This window comes from Aptenodytes patagonicus, chromosome 19 (genome assembly GCF_965638725.1).
Source record: "Aptenodytes patagonicus chromosome 19, bAptPat1.pri.cur, whole genome shotgun sequence".
NCBI classification, from domain to species: Eukaryota; Metazoa; Chordata; class Aves; order Sphenisciformes; family Spheniscidae; genus Aptenodytes; species Aptenodytes patagonicus.
This window is the reverse complement of record NC_134967.1, coordinates 4,691,297-4,717,017: the sequence shown is the minus strand read 5'-3', so window position 1 is coordinate 4,717,017 and position 25,721 is coordinate 4,691,297. Positions and strand designations below refer to the sequence as shown.

Sequence of the window (25,721 nt, the reverse complement as noted above, 5' to 3'; positions counted from 1 at the left end):
GTCATTTGCTGGACAGTTAGCATTAACCACTGTGGCATTTGGTTATTGTACTTTGCTCTCACTTAAGGAAAAATAGATTTATCACTTAGAAAAAACAGATAATTTGTGGAGTTTAAGAAGCAAAACGGTAGCTTTCTTCTCTTGATACATTTCTGCCCCACCTTATGGGAAGGGGAACTGACTATATCTGTGACTGGCAAATCACACTTTCTCTGAGGGGTGCCAGATAATAATAGCACGTCAACACACTCACAGCCAAATGCTCCTTTTGCCAATGAGATTTCGTAACGCTTCCTTCACTTCTGAAGCTCTGCAAAGAAAGGAAGTGCTAACTCCCTGTTAAAACATGTAGTCCAAAGGACCCAAAACTGTCTAATGTTTGAACTCTTTTTGCACAGAAATGCTTTTTTTTGCATTAAGTTACTTTTTTTTTTGTTAACCTTTTTTTTTGGTCTTTTTTTATTTTAACAGCTAGAAGCTGTAAGCTGAACAGGTATGTCTACATGCAGCTACGCTGTGTTAAAGAACTTAGGATTTACTGCTTCTAGTTTCAGACAAAGCAACACTCATAAGGAAATGTCCAGCTTTTCTCCTCCTTCTGTTCAGAGGAAAAAGATACAATTGTTAATAGCTAAGATGACCACAGAAATGTTTTTGGCTTCTATCCATATCCTTTTCTCTAGCTAGTGGTAAAATAAGAAGGGGAACAGGTATGAAATTCGATTAAGAAATGCCTGGGTTTTTTGTTTTGGTTGCCATTAGATCAGCACGTGAATATATACCACGGGTAGAGCAGACCTGAAATGCACATTTCTCAAGCTGAAAAAATTCTCAGTAAAATATAGGCTTCCAATCAGCTCAGACAAAATGCTAACAAGTACCGAATTAAAGCATGAAGCTGCCAGTACTTTAAGACCAAGATCCCTAATATTGATTTTACAAAAAATAGTTTATCAGGAAGTTAAACACACATCTAGAGTCCCAAATAGTTTCTCTGCACTCAGAGCTAAAAACTCAACAATGTGAGATTTTAAATCCTCTTACACCCTGAGATTATTCAGGATTCTAACTTCCCTCTGGAGGCACAGACCCTCCCCTCTTCACAGCACCACCATCTGATAAATAGACTGAGCAACACTTGTACCAATCATGTAGTAAGAGCTTTTCCACCCTTTTTAAACTTGTTTCTACTTGCAAGCTATTTCATACTATCTCAGAAATACTGGGAAATAACGGTAGCATGTAGTTATACACCCAGAGCTAAAGTACGAGGTCGCAGAAAGGGCTTCCCGTTGCCATTTCCTAGCAATTCCCTGTCATTTCAATACACAAGGTTAAATTACTCCAGAAGCCTCCCTACAGGGCTTCCATTGTTTGTCAGTCAAGGCTAGGACACAATAGCACTCATTCATGTGCACGGCAAACAAGCAGCTAAGGGCCAATGATCAGTATACAGTCTCATCTTGGTTCTTCTGCAAACAGTTTGTAGAAAGATGGCATTTCAAATAAACTATGTCAATTTTGCAAAGCTTCAATGCATTCCTAGTATAAACTACTTAGTAGGAAGTCCAGACAAAAATTAAGACAACATGAGAGCAACGTGAAGAATCACCCAAAAAACCCACTCGCTCATTAGGACTGCTCCTGAAAAAGACCTGCTTGCTACAACCACATGCAAAAAGATTACATTTTAATAGTTAGAGAAATACACATTCAGAAAAGTTCAAAATAGCCGATTCTTTCCAGAGACAGTCATACCATGCTTTTGTTTTTAGAGTACCACTTAGTGTTCAGCCTCAGAGCCTATGTTACTAAGGGGTACAGACACCAAGGTTCCAAAGTGCACTTAAGGCTGTTTACTTCATATCTTCTGGTTAGGAACCCAAGAGGTTTAGGGTTTGCAGTTTTTTTGGTTTTGCTTTTCTTTTTTTCAACATGTTAAAAATAGAAAAAAACAAATGCAATATGACAGAAGTCCAATGCTGCTGATAACTGGAGAGACACAAGCCTCACGCACCTCTTCATTGTTTCGCCTTTTCTACTTCAAAACTTGCTAGAGCAAAGACTTTGTCTCCTGATCCTATGAGAGGAAAAAACGTTTTCAGTTAGTATTAGTAGAAATTGTGCATTTCCTTATATACAATTTAAATAAAGTAAAACATTTGAGATCAAAAGAAATCAAACCTTCATTTTGAAAACCAGAACACTTGAGCTAATTTAAAAAAAAAAAAAAGACATACTGGCTTGACAGGTCTGAAACCAGGCTGGGTCTGGCTGGGACAGAGTTTCCATAGCATAACTTTCCCCATAGCAGCTCTCATAGTGCCCTGCTCTGCATTTGTAGCTAGAACGGTGTTGATAACACACCGATGTTTTGGCTACTGCTGAGCAGTGCTGGCACAGCATCGAGGCTGTCTCGCCCCCGAAGGCCAGTAGACTTGGGGTGGGCAAGAAGTTGGGAGGGGACATAGCCAGGACAGCTGACCCAAACCTACCAGAGGGATATTCCATACCATACACCACCACGCTCAGCAATAAAAGCTAGGGGAAAAGGAGGGGGTGGGGGATTTGTTAAGGCATTTGTCTTCAGAAGGAACTGCTACGTGTACTGAGGCCCTGCTTCCCAGAAAGTGGCTGGACATCACCTGCTGATGGGAAGTAGAGAATAAATCTTTTTGTTTTCCTTTGCTTCTGTGCACAGCCTTTGCTTTTCTTTATTAAACTTCCTTTATCTCGACTCACGAGTTTTTCATTTTATTTTCTCCCCCTGTCCTGCTGAGGAAGGGGATGAGAGAGCGGCTTGGTGGGCACCTGGTGGCCAGCCAAGGTCAACCCACCACACAGAGAGCTGCTAATGAAGTAACCTTTTGAACAAAAGGTTCTCACCTTGCTTACGCTCTCAGGAAGAGGAGTACTGAGAGGTAGGTCACAGAGTCAGTTTATTTGTACCCCGACCTAGTCTGGCACGTTCCTGCCATTCATAGTTCTTTCATCACAGTTCTAACTGTAATGCTAGAATGAACTGTCGTGCTTATTTAATGCATATTATAACTGAACTTTTGGTCTTGTCAATATGATTAGAGTTATGACAATCATGGCAAGAAGAGTGCTTTAAAGCTGTATTTTGACAATGTGCCAGTAATTGCTGAATTCTCTGCATCAAGCAGAGAAAAAGGCTCTCCTGAAGAGAGTCACTAATGCAAGAGAGATCTGTGTTTAACTGTAAGCTCTGTAGCTTGAGACAGACCATTCAAGCCTTCGGCGTTATGGGCAACACTTGGCATTTTATGGCCATTTGGCACTGGATTTATTTGCTGTGTTACTTTTTCCTCATGGATAGTGTATCAGAGTTTCATTGTTAATAAAATAGAAAAATGTACATAAAAATTTAATGGCGTGAATCTTGTGTACTTTCTCTTCCACAGGGGAATCACAGGTATTTCTATTAATCAGTGTTCAATGAGGCAAAGAAATTGGAAGTTATGAGAATGAAAACCTACCAAGGTCAGTGGAGACTCTCTCAAACTGGCTCAGGGCTGTACCAGCATTTGCTGACAAGAATGTCTCATCATCTGGAGTGAGCTAAATCAAAAAAGGCCGTAACTGTGAGCTTGGTACCTTAATTGTGCATATTCCCACCACTGTAATTCCTACCATCTATACGGGCATGTACACGAACTATGACAGGTTATAGTGATTTTCAATTTGCAATTTTTAAGTGGCAGTGTTATCTAACATATTAAAAGCCAATGTAAAAATGCAAGCTACTCCCCCTACCACTGAATTTTTTTCTCAGTGGCATCCGTCAGCCCAGCATATGCAACATCAGACATGCCTCTACATGCACCGCTAAGTTTCAAGCTGACCTCCAGTGGTAATTTGTGATGAAAAGGTCACACTGTACCTCTGTACCAAAACTATGCAAAGGATGTCAATTACTTTTTTGTCATGTGGTTAATACAGTAGTGAGCTAAGATCTAAGCTCACTTCATATCATTTACTGAGGAAAGCAAAAAATATGCAGTCATTAGCAGCTTTGACCATGTTAAGAGTCAATGACCTAGAAATGGTTCTCCTCCTCTAAAGTGACATTTGCACATGTATATTTTGCTTTTATGTATGTGCTCTGATGCCTTGTGACAGATGCCCATAAAATATTTACAATAATGAAGTAGTAACCTACATTTGGAAGGTTCAGATATTCTACGTTAAAACTCACTCATTTAAGTAGCCCCAGATATATATCCTTATTAAAGCAAAGCGTAAGTGTGTCAAACTGTCCACAGTGTTTGTGTCAGTTTATTTATTAAAAATATAAAAATCAGGCACAGGCATTCAGAATGATGTTGGAATGAGGGAAAAAGTATTAGTTACCTGCCTCTGCTGTGCTTTGTAAGCATCTAACTACTTAACATTTTGCAGTATTGTGCAGATAAACACATAATATTTACCATCATTTTTCACATTCAGAGCAGATGTGAAACTACTATCCTAGCAAGCCCTCTGTGAAGCAGGCTACTGATAATTTTAAAAGATAAAAGAGGCTACGTCAAAGCATGGTAAAGTGGCTTGTCTGAAGTAATCCAAGAAACTCATGCCAGGAGGATTAGATATCTTCATGCATTCAGTTTGCAATCTTAACTAGCCTTTTAACCTACTTCCAAAACATTTTTTTCTCTGACGGCCAAGCAATAAAAATATTCTGAGGGAAAGCATTTGCTAATACCATCTACTTGGAACGCAGCTCCTTTAAGTACTGCACTTGATCTTTTCCATTACATTCCCTCAGTTCCTAAGAAAGTTTAAGTACAAAGATACACAGCAACCCATTTTCCTCATATACCATCAACAGAAGAAATAACAACTTCTCTTCCTCCCTCTAGTGGTAAAAAACAGGGATCGTTCTGCCACTGATGTACTCACTGGGGAAACAATCACATTTATTAGTCATCTCTCCAATTTATTTTCTTACACCAAGAGGTAGGTATTATCACCAATACAAAAGTAAAGCTCAATGGATGTCACAAGTCTTGGATGGTTCCTGTCAGGTGGATAGGTGGTAGTTAGCCAGTAAATGACTTGTTTTACAGCTTTTATAAATATCATCAACTTGTACCAGCTTATATGTGATTCATTCATATGACCCACCAAAGAAAACATTTTAAAGTAGAAACAGCCTTAGATAAATGTACAATACTATTTGATACATGTTCAGCAGTGAGTGTTTCAGAAAGCTTGGCATTAAAATGGAAGGACGTTTATGTACTACAAAAGCAAGCTGCATTTTATTATTTGCTCATAAACAAAAGTTGTAATTTCTTATTTTAATGATTTCAAATTCCTCTTCAATATACAGATAGAAATTTCTATTCACCTAACTATCATACCAACACCTTACCTTCTCACCAAGCTTTCTGAGGGCAGTAAGGATTTCCACTTTCTGCTGTGTGTATAGGTCTCGTCCCAACTTCCCAACCATTAAGTCTCGGTCCATCTGTATACCAGGGGGGGAAATAAGTCAAAATATATAAGCCTCCCATTAGTTTCACTCAACACATCAGCATGAGCAATGCAACAGCCTAAAAATATCATCAGTAAGTATGGTACCAATGGAAGTAAGGGACAGAACTACCCATAATTTAAAAGATGGCCGTGAAGTTTTTCTGACCATTCTGCGAATACTCTTTGCATCTAGCCTTAGCATTCTTGATTTCTCCAAACTTGAATCTCTTTTAATCAAAGACTGCTCTTCATTCAAAATTATGGATTCACATATCACTGATACATGGAGGAATCACATTTCATTTCACTTTATCTGGATCTCAAGTTCAGTCTAGATGTCTGAAACACTGAGCGCACTCTCCAGTCCCTCAACAGAATTACAGATTCATACTCTTCAGATTTTCTATTTACAGTTATACTCAGTTCATTATCTGTTAATCACATCTTTGTTTTGATGCAGCAAGATAAAAGATAATTCAAGAAATACACATTGTTGTCCCCATTACCTCAAGGAACATTTAAAACTGAACAAATTCTGAAAGAGAACTTCTCTATCTCCTTATGGTGCTGCCACCAAGTTTTCTAACACGCTTGGTGCTCTCCTTGCAATCGTTACATATTTAAATCAGTCTAGCTCAAATAAACAGTTTTTACAGTAAAACAGAAACCTTCACCTCTGCCAACCTTGTCCTCAGTTGCCTTGGTTGTTTCTTTGCAAACATTCTAATTACTTCTGGAGTTTTAAATGCTTGGCTGATGGCTGCTTGTATTGCCTACAAGGAAAAGAGCAAGAATGACCAGAACTAATAGTCACAAGCTATAGCTACATGACAAGATTAACGAAGGCTGGAAAGCATCATTAGTATCCTCCGCGTCATTTGATAGAGAGCTTTTCTTTTATTGCATAACCATGGAAGTGAGATGAAAAAAATATATGACCTTTATGCAGGGCTTGAAAAATCCACTAATTAGTGCAACTACAGCAAGGAGCTGTGACACTTCCATTAGAGTCCAGGTCTTAATTTCTAATCATTTCCAACATCTTCCTGATACTAGCACATCACAAGTGGACGTGCTATGCTATCTTTAGCAGTTTTAATGCCCACACCGATGATTACAGCTCTTCTAAGGGTAAGCAGAACGTAAATCATGAGGTAAATCTCCTACTGTTATTCAAAATTCTCTGCGGAGTATCAAAACTATTATGATTCAGTCTCACCACATTATGTTTGGACAAATGATCCCTCTGGAAACAAACTCCTAAAACATAGGGCTTAGAAGGAACAAAACATGCTCTAATTAAACATTTGAAAAGAGATCAAAAGTTGGGACATCAGCATAAAATAAGATCAATTCACTAAAAGAACTTCAAGTTACATGGTCACTCCTACAGCCTTTTCATTTGGATTGGTATGAATCTCTGAAATACAAATCAGCAACAAGAGCACAGGAAATGCTATCTTTATGCTTTCTAACAAACAGGTATGAACTTTATTTCTCACAATATATATTGTCCTGGACTGTCACTCACACCTTTTAAATTAATTTGCATTATTTTATATTATTTTCTAGTATTAGGGATCTGATATATTTAGTCCCTGCAGTTTCCCCACAGTTTTTTCTACAGTGTTATGGTTATAATTCTTCAATATTTTTTTCTTTTAAAATGAAAAGACCTGACCAAGCTTTTATATGTACACATATATTAAATAATAAAAACATTAGATACATAGAACTAGCTTTCACACGTGCCTGTCTAAAAATTATAACGAACCATTTGTATCTATGTTCTGTTTCATTGAGGCCAGGCAGAACATGAACTATTTTTAGTAACACATCATCCTTACCAGTTGCATCCCGCTGAGCTCGTCCACCAAAGTCATATCTCCGGACATAATCTTCTTCAGGGAGTCATTGATCTCACTCAGCTGTTCTAGGGTTTCTTTTTTGGTCTCTTCATACTCATCTGCATCTAGCTCCTCTCTAAAGAGGATCCAACAAGACATATTAATTCATTGGACTAAACCCAAGACGTAACATGGAGAAAAGGACATCAGGGAATATCATGAAGCATGCTTCCTCAGATAGCAATGAAAACATTCACATCACTTCAGATTATTCTGCTCTAGCCCTCTTAGCTGTTATTTAGCTAATGCATATGTAGTTTTCTTGGTTTTGCACCACCTCCTAGCCACCCATGTGCTTGTGTTGTTTGTATGAAGTCACTTGTATTAAAAAGGCCCTGACAACTACGAGATACTCAACACTTGGTGCAATATTTAAAAGTGCATTTTGGATCTCCACAACAATATGCAGTTAGATTGTCTTGCTCAAAGCTACGGTGAATGACATTACCCGAGAAGCCCATCTCCTCACCCAAAACCCATCAAGTTATTCAGGAATAACTGATCCTGCTGTCTAAACCTTGCCCAATTCAAAGAATGGCACTACCAACCCTTAGCAATTATAATTGTTCTTGAAAAACATATGTACTGCTTGGACAAGTTAGAATTATAGTCAGAGAAAGCATCTAAAACCACATAGGATGTTTAAGTGCAAGTACTGAAACAGAAAAAAACCCTTTTCCTTGGTAATTCAGTCTATCTCAAGTTTTATTAGCCCACAAAAAACTAACACAAAATCACATTAAACAAATCACATGAAAATGTTAGACAAACTAAAAAAAAACCAAAACCCAAACATCCGTAATTATAAGACAAAACAAAGTAGACACAAAAGCTATTTGTTAACTGCTATTAAAAAAGCCCATATGAAAATTGTGAATTCTGTGAACAGCTAAGAGTCACACCGAAATATCAAATTTCAAAGAAAACAGTAATGAGTATTTCTGCCCACATTTTCCTCAAGATGATGATAAATAGAATGATCTTAATAAAGTTTTTTTAAAATAATTTTTTACTACCTAACACAAACATCCTACCTAATTTAAAAAATATGAAGCCACAGCAAAACACAAAATAAAACAAAAAACCCCACAAGATTTTTGAAAGGTACCACTTTCTTCTGCCAACCACTTAAGAAAAATATTACCATATAAGAGGAAAGCATTTATTTTTATTACCTGCATTCCTCCAGATCTTGAAGCTGCTGCATTAATCTATCCAACTGCTCTTCCAAGTTTTGTTTTAGTTTACTGGTCTCTGTTGTTCCTCTTGAAGCCATTTTCTGTTTTCACATGAAAATTTTAAGTTGTTACATGACACTCCTAGGAGAAAGAACATTTTATTGTTGTGTATCAACAATTTAAAACTTATCTTAAAATGCTCCAAGTATCAAGAAAATTATGCAGCATCTTGATGATGGAATGTCTGACCAAAACACTCGGAGATCCTTGCAGTGGACATACAGTAGGCTGGGTCTACAGGATTGTCATCCTTGCAGCAAGAGGCAGCTCACCAAGGTAATAACTCAAACAGCCACGGCACATAAAAACAAGTAAGTTCGAAACCAAGCAGCAATTACTGAAATACTGAGGTCCCGCTATATGAAACCAGAGCTTCTACTCTTCAGCTGCCCCTTGGGAAGCTATCTAAGGGGCAACAACCCGGATGCAAGGTGTCTGAAGCACGCAAACACCTGAGAACCATTAGCGGTAGAAAATGGTTCGCTCTAGAGGAAATACGTGCTTCTTTGGGTATCAGATCGGAGCAGGCGGCTGGCCGACGGCAGTGATCGATGGGATATCCCTGGGCACCGCGCGGCTCGGCAGCCGTTGACCGGCAAATTCTGAGGTTTGCACGACCGCCAAGGGCTCCAGCAGCCGCAGGCAGACAAGGGCACGCGATCCTCCCCGCTGGAAAAGCGCGAGAGAGGAGAGCGAACCGGAGGTCCGGGGGGAGGAGAAACGAGAAGGAGCTGAGGCGCGATCCGAGGCCAGGGCTCCAGCCCGGCTCTTCCTCCTTCGCGCCCGCAGTTTGCGGAGGCGAGTCCGCCCAGACCCCCTCCGGCAGGCAGAGCCGCACGCACAGGAAGGAGCCCGCGACCGCCCTCCTCTCCGCCCGCCTGGACCCCGCACGCCGCCCTGGGCCCCGACCGCCGCCCGGGCCCACCGCCGCCTCACCTGGGGCAGGCCGCGGCGGGCGGGAGCGCAGCGCCAACCGAGGGGGAGCGGGCCGCCTCCGACCGGCGCCGCTTCCGGCGCGCCCGGGCCAATCAGAGCGCGCCGCCGCCGCGCCGCCCAGTGCGGCCCCTCAGCGCGGAGCTGGCGGCGCGGCCCCGGGCGGTAAGCGCGGGCGGCGGCTGGGGCGGCGCGGCCGGCCGGCTCGGGGCGGCGGCAGCGGGGCCCGCGGTGGGTGCTGCGGAGGCGGGGGACTGGCTGGGCTGGGGCCTGATCCTGCGCACCGCACGTTCGGGGGCCGTCCCCGTGTGCAGGCCTCTGGCGGCGAGGAGCTGCGGGGAGGAGGTTGCTGAAGGGGACCGAAAACCGCCGTGCTTAGCGTGCGAGAGCTTCCAGCAACAGCCTAGACACCATAAACTTAATGATGTTTATATTCTACAGATATACAAGCATGTTTAATAAATATTTACCTCTGAAATATAAATGAGATTGACCAAAGCATTCTCACAACTACCTGCTTATCCACAGAAACGAACAGGCTGGCTTTCAGAACCATCCCAAAACCTACTGTAGGCATACTTTGATGTTTTTTAGTGCAAACACGCGTCCAATCCAGCTAAGCGCTAGCAGGACTGCAAGTAGTACACACTAAATATTGAAAAGATTATGTATAAGCATGATGAGATTATATATAAGCACATATGTAAAGGACTACATCACAGGGCGCCTCATTTTTCCTTCTGAAGGACAAGGGAAAATGATCCAGGATGTCCTACAGTTACGGAAAATCTGAGTGAAGGCCATTTTACTTTGTTTCCCCTTATTAAGTCTCTGTAGAGAGGTTTTACTAACATTTCATTTAGTATTTGGCATAAGATAGCATTAATTATTTTAAGACTGTTCTCAGTTTTGTGAAACTAAACACCTGCGTACAGATCTCTCTCACTGTATAGCAGGAGCTGGGCTGCTGGTTTGGATCTTGTGGTCGAACTGCAATAATTAGGATTGTGTCAAGCAGTGCCAAATTATATGTAATTCATCAAAACTACTTATGTTATTATACAATAAGAATAGGCATGGTTCCATATACAGCTCAGGGGGTGGCTGGGCTTTAATCATCACTGGAACCTAGTCCTCTTTTTCCCTCCTGGGACGTGCAAATTGCATAGTTTTCCCAAAAAAGTTAGAGCTGTATAAAGGTCATTTCATACAAAGCAGATCACAGCTCTGACGGTGCTGTGTTGGTTATAAGGATGACGTAACAGTGAAGGTGATCATGTGATGATACCTCCATCTTTTCCTCCACTCTCCACATCAACCATGCAGCTGTTTTCTGTGAAAACAGTGCTAGACAGAGGATGGCAATGCAAGTTAGGAGACTAAGACTATGTGCAAACTATTAAATTATATTTATAGTCTCAATTTCTATGCAGATATGAAGTGCTACAAGGTCAGTTTATGATGCAATAATTGCCTATTTCTGAAGATTGTAAAATTAGCTAGCAGCATGAAAAAGGACATTTGACTAACTCCAGAAAAGGCACTATATATTTTCATCTTAAAATTTTCTGTTATTTTTGCCCTTGCCTTTTTTTTTTTAAAAGGAGAAAATCAAGCCTTTTCAAATTGGCAGCATGAGTCACTTTATTTAGAAAGTAGGGCTTTATGCATTACAAAGACAAGTCTAACTCCTTTCCTTGCCTGTTCCCATAGTAACTCTTCTAGCTGATGCCCCTGTGAAGACTGCATTCCAAGTAACACCAAACCCTTCAAATGCTGAACTACTCTGCAGTAACAAAGAATAGTTTAAAAGTTTGTGAAACTCTTGAAAGCACAGAAAAGTACTAACACTTGCAAAATGTGAAGCCTTGCAAGACTTCCTTTTATTCAAGGGCTATTTGATGTTAGTACACAGTAGCTGGTACAAGATTTAGCTGTGATGGTATCTCACCACTGTGGCGGCTGTGAACATCACTCAGCTTCTTTGTAAAGGAGACAGAATGTGAGGGTGACCTTGTGGGATTTTTCCAGGCAGTGATGTTGCTGTAGAAACAATGGCAGACTATTCAGTGCTCAACACAGATGTCTCAGACATCTCACAAATAGCAACAGCAGGAGAATGGCCCATAACATATTCCAGTTTTCATTTGTTCAGGGCCAGGCTAGGGGAAACCATCTTGGCAAGCCAGAGTATTCTCATGAAAGAAAAGAGCACTGAGAAGCAAAAATCCATGTAGTGTTGAAAAAGATAAGTAGTGAAATTGCCTTATTTTCACCAATTCTTAAGCAGCTTTCTGAAACTGAAGTTCAAAATTGGAACAGCACTGCTGTATTTTAAAAAAGGAAAAAAATATCTGGTATTTAATTGCAGCTTTCACTAAACTTTTTTTAATACACTACTCTTCTATCATCTGTTCCGCTGGTACACCTACCACTTACTTTCTGCAACGCAAAGTAGATTGGTTGTTTTCATGTTTAGTCCATAGTGCTCTCTTCCCACATACGAAGAGCATGTAAAATGTAAATAAATCCTGAACGAAGAAATGTTGACCCTCCTCTCCTCCAGAATTTAATACAATGTAATGTCAGTTCTATATATTTTGCTGAAAAGACTCACTGCAGTTTAGAGTAGCAGCACTGGGAACTGTCATAGGATGTTCTATTCCCCTCTGTAAGCACTAGAAGTAAGGAAGTTCCCTGCAGATGTGTCTCTTGGCAGTTGATTGGCATTGGCATCTTAAAAAAACTGAGAAGTTTTAATAAAGTTTGTCCTGCATTCAGGACAAATCATCTCATTTTTCTGCACGAGTTGCTTTTCTTCAGAGCGGGCAGTACACTGTCCTCTCTTCAGGCAAACAGCCTGTTTTCAGTGATTTCATTTTTAAAGATGTTTTCTCTTGCATATAGGAGGGAATTGCAGCTGCGTTGATAATACATGGGCGAGGCAAATTTGCGTTTGCTTATCTATTACATATGTCTTCTTCCTAGCACACTCACTTTCCTCTACATCCTTGATTTCTGAAGCCCCACAGAAGAATTACCCTCCTTTCTGCAGCATAATGCCACTGTTGTCTCAGCTCCTTGCGTTGTACCTCTATCCAGGGATAACCAGAAAGAACTAGAGGCGGTCGTTTTAATCTCTTAGAAATGGGATAATGCAGTATCACATGAACAATCACAGGCCAAATGTTGATGGAAGGAAAATACAGTGTTCAATCTGATCTTGAAATCTTCTGCTTATTGGCAGCACAAATAAGTAGGAATAACTATTTTTTACTCTGGTCTCTTCTTGTAGTAGCTGGTAACTAGCACCAACATTCTCCACTTGGCTCTGTAGCTGCGAGGAATGGCTATGGAAGATCCTGACAAGAAGACTGAAGTAGTACTGCTGGCCTGTGGGTCCTTCAATCCCATTACCAACATGCATCTAAGGCTATTTGAGCTGGCTAAAGACTACTTTCATGAAACAGGTAGGATGGTAATTTATATCATTCAAAACAGCTCTGGTAACTAGACGCTTAAAAGTTAAGGTGAATATTTTGTGTATATGAATGCCTGTTTGACAGCGACAGATATTTTTGGAAATACTAATTAGATGTTGAAGCTAGTATGCATGTATGTATCATACAAAATCATGTAAGCCAAATACATGAAAGAACAGTCTTATGTATGTGTTGCTTATTACTAATTTTAATGAGCTAAATCATGAGGTTTATAGTTTTCCTTTCTAGAAATATATCTTTCTAATAGATCTTTCTAAATCGTTAATTGTGCCGCCTTGCACGATGGCAGAAGTATGCTGTACTTTTCCACTGGGCTGGCTATCAGAGCTGGCATTGGTGTTCTTAGAGACTGCAGTGAAGAATGGTTATGTAATAGTTTAAATACAATACAGTGGAAGTAACATCTGCTCAACCACTTCTCATGTTCTTGTGTGATGTGTTTTTTCCACAGGAAAATACAAAGTAATCAAAGGAATAATTTCACCAGTAGGTGATGCATATAAGAAGAAAGGTCTGATTAGTGCGAATCACCGAGTAACTATGGCAAAACTAGCTACAAAAAACTCAGATTGGGTGGAAGTTGATGATTGGGAAAGCAGCCAGAGTGAGTGGTTGGAAACACTAAAAGTTTTAAGGTATTCTTCAGCCAAACCCTAAAAAGTCTCAAGAACCTATAGAAGGATAAGGAATGGTGTTAGCTCTAACAAGTTAGAATGATAGCAGGCTAACCCCAAATCATATGAATAGACTCAGTGACATCAGAATTACTATTTATATGAGCACTGTAAATGAAAGATTGCACTACAAGTCCTAAACGTACAAAAAATGAGCCTGTGAACAATTTTTAAGATACATTGGTTTAGGCTTTATTCAATTTTCGTGCTGAAAAGGTATTCATGAGGAAGGACAAGAGACTAGAATAGGGTACACACATGCTACACAAGCTTCCCTCATTTGATTCCGATTATGTTACGCTGCCCATTTGTGTATTTAAAGGCTGGCATGAGAATTGTCTGAAGGAGTATCTTTTTTTAAGTTTTACATTTTTTACTCTTTCAGTCACTGCTACTTCACTGAGGTTCTTCTTTTTAAAACGAATTTTTATTAAAAAAGAAACAAACCAACCTTGTAGCTGTTGCTTTGAAATCTTTGCACTTCGACCATCTTATGACCCAGCTCTCACAAGTCCCTGTTCAGGCAGATCAGTTCTTGGATGGATTGTCTGTGAAAGTACTGCAGGAGGAAGTGGTGAAAGATTATTTAGTAGGCCATACTCTTCCCTGTATTTCTCATACATCTTAAAAATACCTAAAATACATCTGTTTTGCAGGTACCATCATGAAAAGCTTTTATGTCCTGATCCCACTAATAGTCTGCAGAATGCTATACCTTTAACAAAGCCAGGACGGAAGAGGAAACAGGAACCAAATAGGCATGACCCTGTTAAAAAGAAAAATCAGAATCCCGATATAAAAAGTTAAGTCTGTTTGCAAATGAAATGCTTAACAATACTTGCTGTTTCAAGGGAATTGCACTGATGAGTAACTTTTTTTGATGCTAGTTCTTGGTTCTGACTTCACTGAATAAGTTTATTCCCTGAGATCCCACAGCATAAAGCAGTAGGCTTTGTAAGAAGATGACTGTAAGGGTAAAATATATAGGACATGAAAAATACTCATGATAATAGAAATTTGAACTGAAGCAGGTCTGAGCTATCCATTTTACCTACAGAACTTTGGTATACTGTAGTTACAGCTGAGAATTTTGGATCATATTATAAGTTGCTGAAGAAAGAAAGGACAGGATTAAGTCCTGAAGTTCAAAATGTATCTGGGTATAGGATCATTTTTAAATTGTAATTTAAAACTTCATACAACAGACATAGCTTGGCTTTGTAATTTTAGGTAGCATTTATTTTGCTTCTTGCTTTTAGATCTTAGTTTTAGTTCTTTAGCTTAACATGTACAATTATATGTATTCATATAGAATTTGAACGTCCTTGCATAATGACCATCTTAACCCTTTATATTAGCAAATCTTGACTTCTGCCTGACTTCTTCCCTTGAACTTTTCCAAATTCCACTGTTTAATTGATAGTGTTTTAAAGTAAGTGTATTCAAAGACAAGACCAACAGCATCAGGCAGGCTTTTTTCATATTGTGTTGCCAGATATTTTACTACATTCCTACCATCCTGTGACATTACTGGAAGCTGCAAATCTGTAGCACTCTCAGTTTTGCTTCCCCTACTTTAAGGTGGTTTCTATCTGCATGCTTCTCTCGATTCCCTATAAAACATAGTATGGTAGAGAGTCCCCTGAAGTCAGGTCACACAGTCTATGGCAGGGGGGGCAGGGGGGTCTGTTGTATTTTCTTACATAATTCCCTCTGCCCCCTGTCCCATAAAAGCTACCTCCACTTCTGTAACTCTATGGAACGTCAGATAAAGTTTTAACAGCGTTACAGTATCCTTTCATGCTTAGCTATTCTGGAATTTTCTCTATATTTTCTTTTACTTTGATCCTCACAGTGATCGATTCACCCCCAGGCTAAATGAGCGTGTTAGAGTTTATTTTCCAATCCTTTTGAACGAAGGGACTCCCATAACCTTTTTTCAGAAAAATCCTGTATTGAGGCTACTAATCATAAATTATACACTCTGAATCTTTTTTTATTTCATTCCATTGTCTCATCTTAACCAAAGATACGGAGAGGTAGCCTAGAAATTAAATGTCCCCATCAAGTTAGCTAAAATCTGGTGGCCTAAACGAAGCCCTGTTTCTCACTTATTTTTCTTTTTAAGGTGTCCCACAGGTTAAACTGCTTTGTGGAAGTGACATGCTGGAATCTTTTGGGATCCCCAATCTGTGGAAGTTGGAGGACATCACTGAAATTGTGGAAAATCATGGCCTTGTATGCATCAGTAGGGCTGGAAACAGCGTTCAGAAATTCATCTATGAATCTGATATTTTGTGGAGGCATAAGAATAACATTCACCTCGTGGAAGAATGGATCACAAATGACATTTCCTCCACCAAGATTAGGAGAGCACTGCGGAGGGGCCAGAGCATTCGTTACCTAGTGCCCGACGTAGTTCAAGCATACATAGAAAAAAATAATCTGTATAGTCCAGAGAGTGAAGACAGGAATGCTGGGGTTGTCTTGGCTCCCTTACAGAAACATGCAAGTGATTCCAAGAACTAACAGGCACTATACAACTAACTTTCTGCTGTGAAAAAAGCTACAGTTCAGTACAGGAAAATGTGTTTTTGGGGGGTTGTTTGTTTTTTTAAGTAAATAGTGGGGTAATTCTGTGGCTTTAGTACATATGTAGTTGCTGTTGAGGTTTGGTGCACTCAATAATTGGACCTACACAATCTTTTTTAAAGCCAACAATAAGATTTTCATGCTTAAACATTTTGTCACAGTGCAATGAACTAAGTATAAGAATTCACACTTGCATATGAGAATTACAAATTAACAAACAAAACAAATGAAAATGTTCTGATTAGTTTTAACTCAGATTGCTCTGACTGCTGTTTATAAGATAGTAACACAAATATTTTTAATAACTTACAGTGTCTTAACAGACAAAGCCATTTAATTTCAAAATGTACCAGTCACTGATAGTAAATCTATATAACTCATTTTTTTAAAAATTGCCAACATGTGGTATACCTCAAAGAAATTATTTAGCTCTATGCTGGAAGGGAAAAATTTACTCCTGGCTGAAGTGGTGCTAGATATACCATGCTTTGAGTTGCCTGCCTTTCAAATATGCAGCCTGTTTGATTGCCATCATGCAATTTGCTCCCAGAAATGCCTCGTGCTTTACTTTTCCATTCATGTTTCCAGAGCTGTACATTAAGCTCAGCACTGTTTCTCATGGAAGGACAGACCTACTTCAGAAACTGGTTTATAGCCATTGATTTAATGGGTAGAAATTAATAATAGTGTCATTGCACGGATTCTCAGATAGGTGTCCCTTTATTTCAAATAATGAATGAGCTTTTACTTTTGAGGCAAATGTATACAGCCAGAATTGTTTTCTGTAACTGGAGTTGAGAAAAAATGGTAGAATATTAAGACTGTACATAAGTGAAATGTTTTTCTTTGCTAGAAATCTGGTTTTGAATCTAATAGTATATTGTCTGTATTATGTGAATATAAACTAGAGAGGCACTGTGAATGTCATGGTGATAGAATTCTACCTCCCTTTATTTGCCGTCATCCCATTTTTGTTTGGATTATGTGCCTGATTAAAAATGTCAAGGTTTCCAAGACGCTTCCTAATGGGTCAACAGCTTCTTCATACGATCTCCACAAGATGACTCCGTTCACATTTTTCAGATCAACAAATCCAGCAGAATGTGAGACTATCAGGGCAGGAAGCCTAGATGCTGTTGGGCAAGCCTAGGACCAGGGGCATGTTCCAGGATCATAATCGCGACAACCCATCATCCTCCTTCCCTGGGCAGGGGATCCCCAAAGAGCTGAGGCAGAGGTGTAGGCTTCCCTAGGAGCTTAGGGGGAGTCTGGAAGCAAGAAGCCAAACGCAGAACATCACGGGTGACCCTAGGGCCTGCAAGGCTCGTGTAAAACCCAGCAGGGGAGTCGAGACACTATTAGGAAAACCTGTAACCCGCAGTGGAGCTAGCATCGGGCATGCAAACTTAGAGCCCCACATGAAATTCTGCAATTACCATACACCAGAACATCTGTGTCCTGCTAGCTCCAGCCTGTAAAGGTGGCTGTCTACAGAGAATCTACAAGGAGATTAGTGTAATAAAATCACGTCACAACTTAGAAGTGCATCTGTAACTGCACTGTGAGAGAAAGTAGCATCAAGGATTCTTAGTTTTTTTTCTTGGTGATTCCTGCATCAAATGTGCTCAGTCTGCCATTTTTTCCCCTAGAGCTCAGGCAAGCTTACACTGTCCTTCGATAATGAGGCCAGGTTCATTTATCATCAATAGTAATAAAGGTACCGAAGGATAAATTATGCCCCCGTGACACCTTAGCAATCAAACTGCCATAATTGATTGAAGATAACCATGTTATTGATGGTGCATAGGGAAGGACAAGATCTACTTTTCTCTTTTGCTTGCTGTCTGTCTTTATGACTGACAAGAATAGAGGGCAAGAAAGATTTATTTTCAGCACTCAAGTCAACCAGTGTGCTTCTGAATAAACAGCAGATCTTTCTAATGGGAAAGCACCCTATTTATGTGGTCACTTTTCAGAGTAAAACTGCACTTTAAGTCTAGGTTTATTCTTCTAAATGATGCTGGTGTGTGTTGGTGCACTTTGTGTAATTCTAGAGAAACTGCAAATTCAACAGGATGTTTTATAAAGCTTTGGTCTTCAAACAGTTATATTTCACTGGGTTTTAATGTAGTTATGTGTGATGGGTCTTTCAATAAAATAAATTGCATGTAATATGCTAATTTCAGTCATCCTGTTATTAGCCAAATCTGATGTCTGACGACTGCATGTAGGTAGAATGGTGTCAGTACAGTTCTGTCTATACAAAACAGAGCATTGTTCAAAAATTACACTGACTGCTGAATATGGATCGTTTGTTTTACTAGTGGGATCCAGAAACCTGCCTGTTGCAACACTAAAAGTAAGCGCACACTGACAATCTACTGTTCCAATCAGTTATAAATATCAACATCACAGTCACTGATGTGGCCTATTCAAAAATGTTAGACAGGTAAAACTTTCAAGAGTGGACTAGATCTAAAAGAGAATCTATATATTTGAAAATGTAAGGTTTGTGAATAATGCAGTTCACTGAACTTCTTTATATAAGAGTTATAACGCATTCACAGATGTTCTACAAACAAAAATGAGGCTTTTTTTTTTTTACATCACTGCATTTGGTCCTGCTCTATTAAGAGAACATAGGGCCCTTACACCACATGTGTAATTCAGACTCAAAATATTTTATAAATACTGCAGCAGCAGCAGGAACCACTTTATCTACTTCTGTAATGAGGCCACATCCTTAATGGAACGTGTTAGATGCTCAATGCTGCACAGCAATTAAGATGGAAATGGAAAAAAAATCTTTCCACAAAAAGAAAATTGGGAATTTGTAAGGGAGAAAGAAATGAACCTTTAGAGGATGTGGCCAGGGCACCCGGCAGTTCTTACAAAAAGGTCCACAGGCAATTCTTTGGCTAAGCCTTGAAACAGTAACCCTAGTACCCTTTATAAATCTTAGTTTGAGATTAAGTACTGATTTACAGACAGAAGCACCACATCCCAGACAATCTGCATAATCTTAATTTTCAATAAAAATGTTATATCCAGGCTTTTACATAGGACTTATCCAAGTACTGACTTCTCTTTACTTGGAAGAGTCAGTAGTATTGCAACAGTGCTTTACTATCATAACCTTGTACTAACAAATTATGGGTGAAATGTTACTATTTGAGTCCAGGGGAAACACTAATTTGCATTTCTCTGTGCTGTTCCTAGTTTAGCATAGGTTAGAGAACAATATCCATCTGCAAACAGGAAACAAGCTTTGACGTCCTAATTTCCTACTCGCATGATTTTGTGAGTCATATAGGTCAAACTATCAGCTCCAAAAATGTAGCTAAAGTTCACGGAAACTTAATTTTCTCTGCAAAATATTATCTTTTTATTCAGCCTAACCCAAGTCAGTAAATAGATAAATGTAGTAGCTATAGGTAAGTTTCCTCATTCAAGATTCAGAACACCAAATTCCCTTTTTACTATGGTAGCAACACAGTTAAGATTTTGCTTGCCCATCCATGTTGGGTTTTTCTTTTAGTGTAGCCTTCATTGTGGTGCTCATTACTGTCCCACCTGACCACTCAAAAAGTGGAATTAAGCTAATGCTCAAAACATACATGTGACCGGGAATGACTGTTTTCCCCATTTTACCGATGAGGAAACTGAGGTACAAAGTTATCTAGCTCTCCTGTACTTAGCAATTCTAGCGTGCCTAGTTGTTCAGGATTATTAAATTCGTATTTCTCACTTGGTAAATTGTAGCCAGAAGGCATACAGTTTGCAAAAAGTAATCACAGATGGAGGAACTGCAAGAGATTGGAGAATTAGGTATCTTCTAAAGGAAATCAAATGTCACTTCCAAATTCCTTATATATCCTTTCTCTTCGAAGACAAGCATTCTTTATTCACTTTTCAAAACACATTCCTGGGTCATCACGTAAGAGATTTCTTTCACTTCTTTGCTGAAGATAAAGTCCAACACTGAAGCTTACCTGCTGCATCCTGTGCTCTACTCCCTATATCCTCTGCCACAATGTATAGCATCTAATAAAGCATCAGTGGGAATAACTTCTGTGTCATCTCTCCTTTACTGTATGTCAAGAGTAAAAAGCAAAGGAGGGAGCTACATCTTCTATGTACACGAGAGTACTTTTTGAATTCGTTACTGTTATTGGCTATTTTTAGGAGTTGAAAGTGCAAGATTTTTGCAATTTGCAATTGCAAGAACAGGTATTTGCCCTCTTTCCCATCTAGGAAAACTGATAAATACAGAGCTGCAGAACTGGGAACAGAGCTCAGGCCTCTGGATCTGCTGTCTCATGCCTAACTGTTACACAAACTTTCTGGCCGGTAAGGCATCTGAGAAAATAAAGAATTTTGTATACGTATGTTCATTTAACTAGGATATAACTAACAGCATTAAAAAAAAACAGAACACAAACAGGTAAACTGTGGCACAGTAGAGCTGTGTTGAGCGTCACATCAGAGAATAACATATACAAACAAGATTTGTCTTTCACTTTTCTGTTATAACCACTAGACAATGATGCTGCCTACTATTTACTCCAGACATAAACCAACAAGATATAATACTTATCTCTATCACTGTGTCATAGGTACTGCGGTAAAATTTGCTGATACAATACCATCCACAGTTTAACAGTCAATCCCTGTCTGTTCAAATATAGTGTGTATTTACAGTGGGTAGATCACCATTTCAACAAATATGTAGATTTCAGATCATAAAGTCACAGATCTAATGTACATGCAGGGAATTTTAGTAGTGACAAAATGTGTCCATGATTCCCTTTAAAGTATACAAGATGGACACAAATGGTTTAAACCACTTTTTGGTTTGCATTGTGACTCTTGGGCTACTAACATTTGCTCCACACAAAGATTTCAGAAACCGTGAACTTTTCCCTCCAATGCAGCTGAAGCTGATCTGCAGATACCCTCTCACCCATTGGCTCAGCAATAGTACCCTTCCCCTCCATCAGAAAGGCTCTGAGATGTAATCCCACCCACAGTCTTCCTTACATAAGGCCTGGTTGGAAAACTACTTCTTCAGTTTTGCCTTTTGGTCAGAGGTTGACTGTATCTTCTTTCCACAGTCTGGCAATGCCTGTGGATTTCAGTGGAACCTGGAACCTTATCAGCAATGACAACTTTGAAGGTTATATGGTGGCCTTAGGTAGGTGAAAAAAACCTGATTCTATCCTTCCTCCCTTCCCCTTAAGGGTCCTCCTGAATTTTAAGAGGCTGAGTTCTTCTAAAACCTAGATATTGCTGAAGCTTTTTTTCTCTGAAAAAACAATGGAAGAATCTTTATCTACTGATAAACAGACAGCATTAACTATACTTCAGCCTGTCACCCAAGTGTCCTTGCAGGAATTTCTCAGCCTAGTACTTGTTAAAAGTAGATTTTTTGTATAGCTTTCATCAGAGACAGGGAAGAGTTTGCTCTGTCCGCTCAATTTCTCTTGTTTTGGAGCACAAACTTAACAGAACCTATGTCTAGGGTTAATGAAATGTTAAGTAACAAAAAAAAGCGCTTGGGTATTTGCTACTTCCAGGCAGTTGTTCAGCTTGGTGTCATTTATCTTTAAACAGCTTAGAAAATACTTCTTTCGCCACTGTGACTTGTTGATAAGTCTCTCTAACTATCCCTTTTCTGGAGTGCTTGAAACTAACCTCTTACCTTGCTCAGACCTTTTAGAGAGAGATTAACGGTGCTTAAATGGAGAACTTAAGAAAGTTCTCGGTACTTTATTAGCTTTCTTGTACAAAGCTCATTACAGACAGTAACAGCAGGCGACCCTGTGTGCTGCCTTCTCTTCTCCCTGCCTCTCCCACCCCCTTCTGCCTTTTTGACTTGTGTAAACTGATGACCAACAGTGTCCCTTGTTTGTTATTGTATACACAACTAGAATGAAATCTATTTTCTGGCTGGGTGACCTACTTAAATTGTCTAGTTGGTATCTTTAACATGGTGAAAGAACTCTTCTCTGTTTCTAATCCTGGTGTGTTATCGGTTAGGAAAAAAAAAAAGGAAAGGGTGGTCTCATAATGAGGATTTATTCCTCAGTTTGAATACTAAGTAATATACTCTTAATGTGTTAATGTTTTCAAATGGAATAGAGATTATGTCTGTTCCTTGATAATAAACATTGTCCAGCTAAGTAAAGGGCTTTTTTAATGAAACATAACTACCAATCTTGTGAAAAGTGCAGTTTGTTTTCAGCATGTAATTGGGGAACTTACTTAAAAGTAAAGGCAAAGAATCCTGTTGATGATTTACAATCTATCTTTAATTACTCCTGCTTGGTTGCCAGTATACTGAACAAAAGAAGGACTGAAGTCAATATTGTTGAGCTAGAATGAAAAACTTTTCTGCCAGGGTAAGTAGAGTGAGGAGGCTAATATCTGATCAGCTGAGTAACTAGAGGGTTACCGATAAGGACATGGCTATTCTAAGCCTAGCCTTTCCTTCAATTTAGTATCTACCTCTACAGAATAGATTTCTAAGTAGTTTGTATTTATACATTCTTATAACCATGTTAAGGCTTAATGGGTATGGCTGTTGCCAGTACTGAATTCAAACCCCTCTATGCTAAAATAAACTGGTAACCATGTAAAAACATGACTGACAGATTCTGGCACTGCTGTAATGCATACAGTAATGAAGTCCCACTTCAAACACAGACTGCATAATGAGCCATATGGTTCAACACATGGTAGCTGAAAACACCCTGACAAGAAAATCACAACCCCAGCCTGCATAAAGTGAGAAACTTCTAGTGGTCCTACAAAATGACACTTTAAATCTAGGTGATGAAAACAACTAAATTAATCAATACACAGCCCCCCATTTTACCCATCCCCCTTCCTGAAAACCCAACTCTGAGCATGCTATTGGGATGCAATGTAATTCAGTTGCCTGCCAAATAGATGGCCCGTTCCTCTAAAGAAACCGACATTCACTAGAGAAGTAGAAAAAACTCTAGAAGCACTGCTTTAAGCTCAGTATTACCAAGAACATCAGGAGTCTGTTAAAGGTGACTGATCATTACAGATAACCAGGAAATCTTTTGACAAGTGTGATGTTTTCTAGTTGCACTTAAGAAGTGTTAACAGCAAGTGGCATGTCCTGAAAGCAAGCTTGAGTAATTCATTTCAGAACTGCCCTTCATTTTACCCTATTTAAGGTATAGGGTGCAAAGATTTCTTGTTAATTCACATAATGCCTTTCCTCTGACAAAGGATAAGAATAGGCATTAACTATTCCCTCTAGCTAAGCAAGGGGTAAGTCTGAGACCAAGCTTGGGATGTATGTGTGTGGGGGGAAACCAATTCTTCCCAACTCCTAAAAGGACTCTTCTGACTCAAAGTCCTAGAAATCTTGCACAGGAATTGTGCAACAATTGAGTAAACTGGTTTCCAAAGCGTAAAACGTACAAGAACTTGATCTGTGTAACATACAGCTTTAAAAAAAAAAAAACAAACCCAAAAAAAACCCCCAAAACCTTGCATAGCAGTAATGTCAAACTATCTAAGAAATGCTTCTAGTAGTAATAAAGGTAAGTCCTGGCTGTCAAAATGGCTGGTGATAAATACAACTCTGACTTTTTTGCTTCCTGTCCAAGGTATTGACTTTGCAACACGCAAGATAGCAAAAATGCTGAAGCCTCAGAAAGTGATCAAACAAGATGGTGATTCATTTTATATCCACACCACTAGCACGTTCAGAGATTATTTGCTTCAATTCAAAATTGGAGAAGAGTTTGAAGAAGATAACAAAGGCCTGGATAACAGAAAATGCAAGGTAAGACAATATATAAAATCAAGAGGCCATTACAAAATTAAGATGCCTATTAGCCCAGCTACTTGAGCTGAAACTGTTTCAAGAATGCTATTTGTAATGCAACGCAGAGGTAGGAGCCTGAGTTACAGACAAGGAGTTTCATTTCCCCTCAGGAGTAGTATTTAGGTCCCCTTTTATCCAGGAAAAAAGGACATTGTCTATGAGTATATTGCAGAACTGAGACAAAGACATACAGAAACACTTTTTTTGTTTCCTTTTCCACAGAGCCTAGTTACCTGGGAAAATGACAAACTTGTCTGTGTCCAGACTGGTGAGAAGAAGAACAGGGGCTGGACTCACTGGCTTGAAGGAGATGACCTCCATCTGGTATTTACTTTGGATTTCTACTGCTTCTGTCGCTATATGACAAAAATAAGATCTATAATGTGGTCATGGTGTACACAAGTCGTCTTCTAGCTCTGTAGTATTTGTAATGGATGGTACATAGGGAGCAAATTCTGCTTTGATTTTAGTTTACTTGGAACAACTTCATTGTTTCACTGTCTTGTATAGTTAAATTCAGAATGTTAAGGATAACTTACTAGCATGACAGCAGAGTGGTGGTCAGTAGCTATGGCAGAGGATCTATGTTCACTTTTAGAAGCAGTTCCTTTGATTACTATATACATCTATACTTTTTTTTTTGGTAGGAGCTTCGTTGTGAGAATCAAGTATGTAAACAGGTCTTCAAGAGAGCTTGAATGTGTGTACAACATGTGTTCCTACATGGAGAGACAGCTATATACAGGAGACTATGCAACCTCATGTCCAGTGATGGCTGTACTGACAAGAACTGATTCCTTGTACCTATTAACCTAAATGGTCTGATGTTTCTGGCTCAGGAAATAAGTCTGCTGTTGCCAGTGTTAAAGAACTGATTTTTTGCTAATAAATGCCTAAAACCAAACCAATTTTAAGTACCTGACTTCTGAATGTGTTTTTGGAGGGGAAAAAAAACAAACCCAAAACATAAGTGATATGGCTTGGGTCTCCAGTTAACTAACAGTCTAAATCCAAACAAGGGGCAAGCCAACATCAAACAAAACAGAGGGGGAACTATGGTAGAGAAGTGAAGATAACAGCCAAGGAAGCAGACAACAAAGGATACAGATTTATTATTCAAAATGCTTCTCTTTAACATGCAGACTAGTAGTTAACTCCACTTGCTTGTATCTTAAATGTGTAATGTAAGGTCCTATATTTTGCCATAGCTGCTTTGTTCTCAAAAGAATTAAATTCAGCTTACCAGAGGAAACCAGCCTCTGATCAAATCCCAGAACAATGAAGATAGGTCCGAGTAATCCATGTAGATTCCAGTCTGCAAAAGAATTGAACTCTATAAGCACATATCCAGAGTGAAAACAATGCTTCTTTAGTTAAGATTTATTTGCATACATCTGTTCAATTAGGTTAAATGTCTTTCTTTTTGACCTTGTGTAATGTTGCATAGAGAAGCAGGTTTTATTCTGCCTCGTGTAAACACATGTAAGTGGTCAGATCAACTTGGT

General features: G+C 39.3%; 3 protein-coding genes across 5 annotated transcripts; 2 read left to right on the top strand and 1 right to left on the bottom strand.

Moving 5' to 3' along the window:
* Positions 1-1,673: 1,673 nt before the first annotated feature.
* On the bottom strand, positions 1,674-25,474 carry LZIC (leucine zipper and CTNNBIP1 domain containing). 2 transcript variants are annotated; one of them, XM_076355931.1, is made up of 8 exons: positions 25,460-25,474; positions 14,209-14,316; positions 8,585-8,728; positions 7,350-7,485; positions 6,177-6,275; positions 5,399-5,494; positions 3,501-3,582; positions 1,674-2,080 (listed from the first exon to the last, which is right to left on the bottom strand). In XM_076355931.1, the coding sequence occupies exons 3-8, from the start codon at positions 8,683-8,685 to the stop codon at positions 2,022-2,024; spliced, it is 573 nt and encodes a 190-aa protein (XP_076212046.1). In that variant the 5' UTR covers positions 8,686-8,728; positions 14,209-14,316; positions 25,460-25,474; the 3' UTR covers positions 1,674-2,021. The 2 variants fall into 2 exon arrangements, with proteins under 2 accessions (XP_076212046.1, XP_076212045.1); XM_076355930.1 differs by lacking the exons at positions 14,209-14,316; positions 25,460-25,474 and adding an exon at positions 9,584-9,637.
* Positions 9,703-18,521, top strand: NMNAT1 (nicotinamide nucleotide adenylyltransferase 1). Of its 2 annotated transcripts, none has more exons than XM_076355929.1 (5): positions 9,703-9,745; positions 12,879-13,050; positions 13,535-13,718; positions 14,414-14,559; positions 15,886-18,521. In XM_076355929.1, the coding sequence occupies exons 2-5, from the start codon at positions 12,927-12,929 to the stop codon at positions 16,284-16,286; spliced, it is 855 nt and encodes a 284-aa protein (XP_076212044.1). In that variant the 5' UTR covers positions 9,703-9,745; positions 12,879-12,926; the 3' UTR covers positions 16,287-18,521. The 2 variants fall into 2 exon arrangements, with proteins under 2 accessions (XP_076212044.1, XP_076212043.1); XM_076355928.1 differs by having other exon boundaries at positions 12,876-13,050.
* RBP7 (retinol binding protein 7) lies at positions 21,442-25,122 on the top strand. Its single transcript, XM_076355936.1, has 4 exons — positions 21,442-21,543; positions 23,996-24,174; positions 24,439-24,540; positions 24,864-25,122. Exons 1-4 carry the CDS (start codon positions 21,471-21,473, stop codon positions 24,912-24,914), a joined length of 405 nt encoding a protein of 134 aa, XP_076212051.1. The 5' UTR covers positions 21,442-21,470; the 3' UTR covers positions 24,915-25,122.
* Positions 25,475-25,721: the final 247 nt, after the last annotated feature.

Bases quoted from the DNA above. Each gene is read 5' to 3' on its own strand.
- RBP7 (XM_076355936.1), top strand. From the start codon at position 21,471: ATGCCTGTGGATTTCAGTGGAACCTGGAACCTTATCAGCAATGACAAC. The intron at 24,175-24,438 runs GTAAGACAATAT...CCTTTTCCACAG, and splicing joins TGGATAACAGAAAATGCAAG to AGCCTAGTTACCTGGGAAAA. The intron at 24,541-24,863 runs GTATTTACTTTG...TTTTTTTGGTAG, and splicing joins AAGGAGATGACCTCCATCTG to GAGCTTCGTTGTGAGAATCA.
- LZIC (XM_076355931.1), bottom strand. From the start codon at position 8,685: ATGGCTTCAAGAGGAACAACAGAGACCAGTAAACTAAAACAAAACTTG. The intron at 6,276-7,349 runs GTAAGGATGATG...TTTTCCTTGTAG, and splicing joins AGCTCAGCGGGATGCAACTG to GCAATACAAGCAGCCATCAG. The intron at 5,495-6,176 runs GTGAAGGTTTCT...CCTGGTATACAG, and splicing joins TGAGGACAAGGTTGGCAGAG to ATGGACCGAGACTTAATGGT.
- NMNAT1 (XM_076355929.1), top strand. From the start codon at position 12,927: ATGGCTATGGAAGATCCTGACAAGAAGACTGAAGTAGTACTGCTGGCC. The intron at 13,719-14,413 runs GTATTCTTCAGC...TCTGTTTTGCAG, and splicing joins GAAACACTAAAAGTTTTAAG to GTACCATCATGAAAAGCTTT. The intron at 14,560-15,885 runs GTTAAGTCTGTT...TTTCTTTTTAAG, and splicing joins TCAGAATCCCGATATAAAAA to GTGTCCCACAGGTTAAACTG.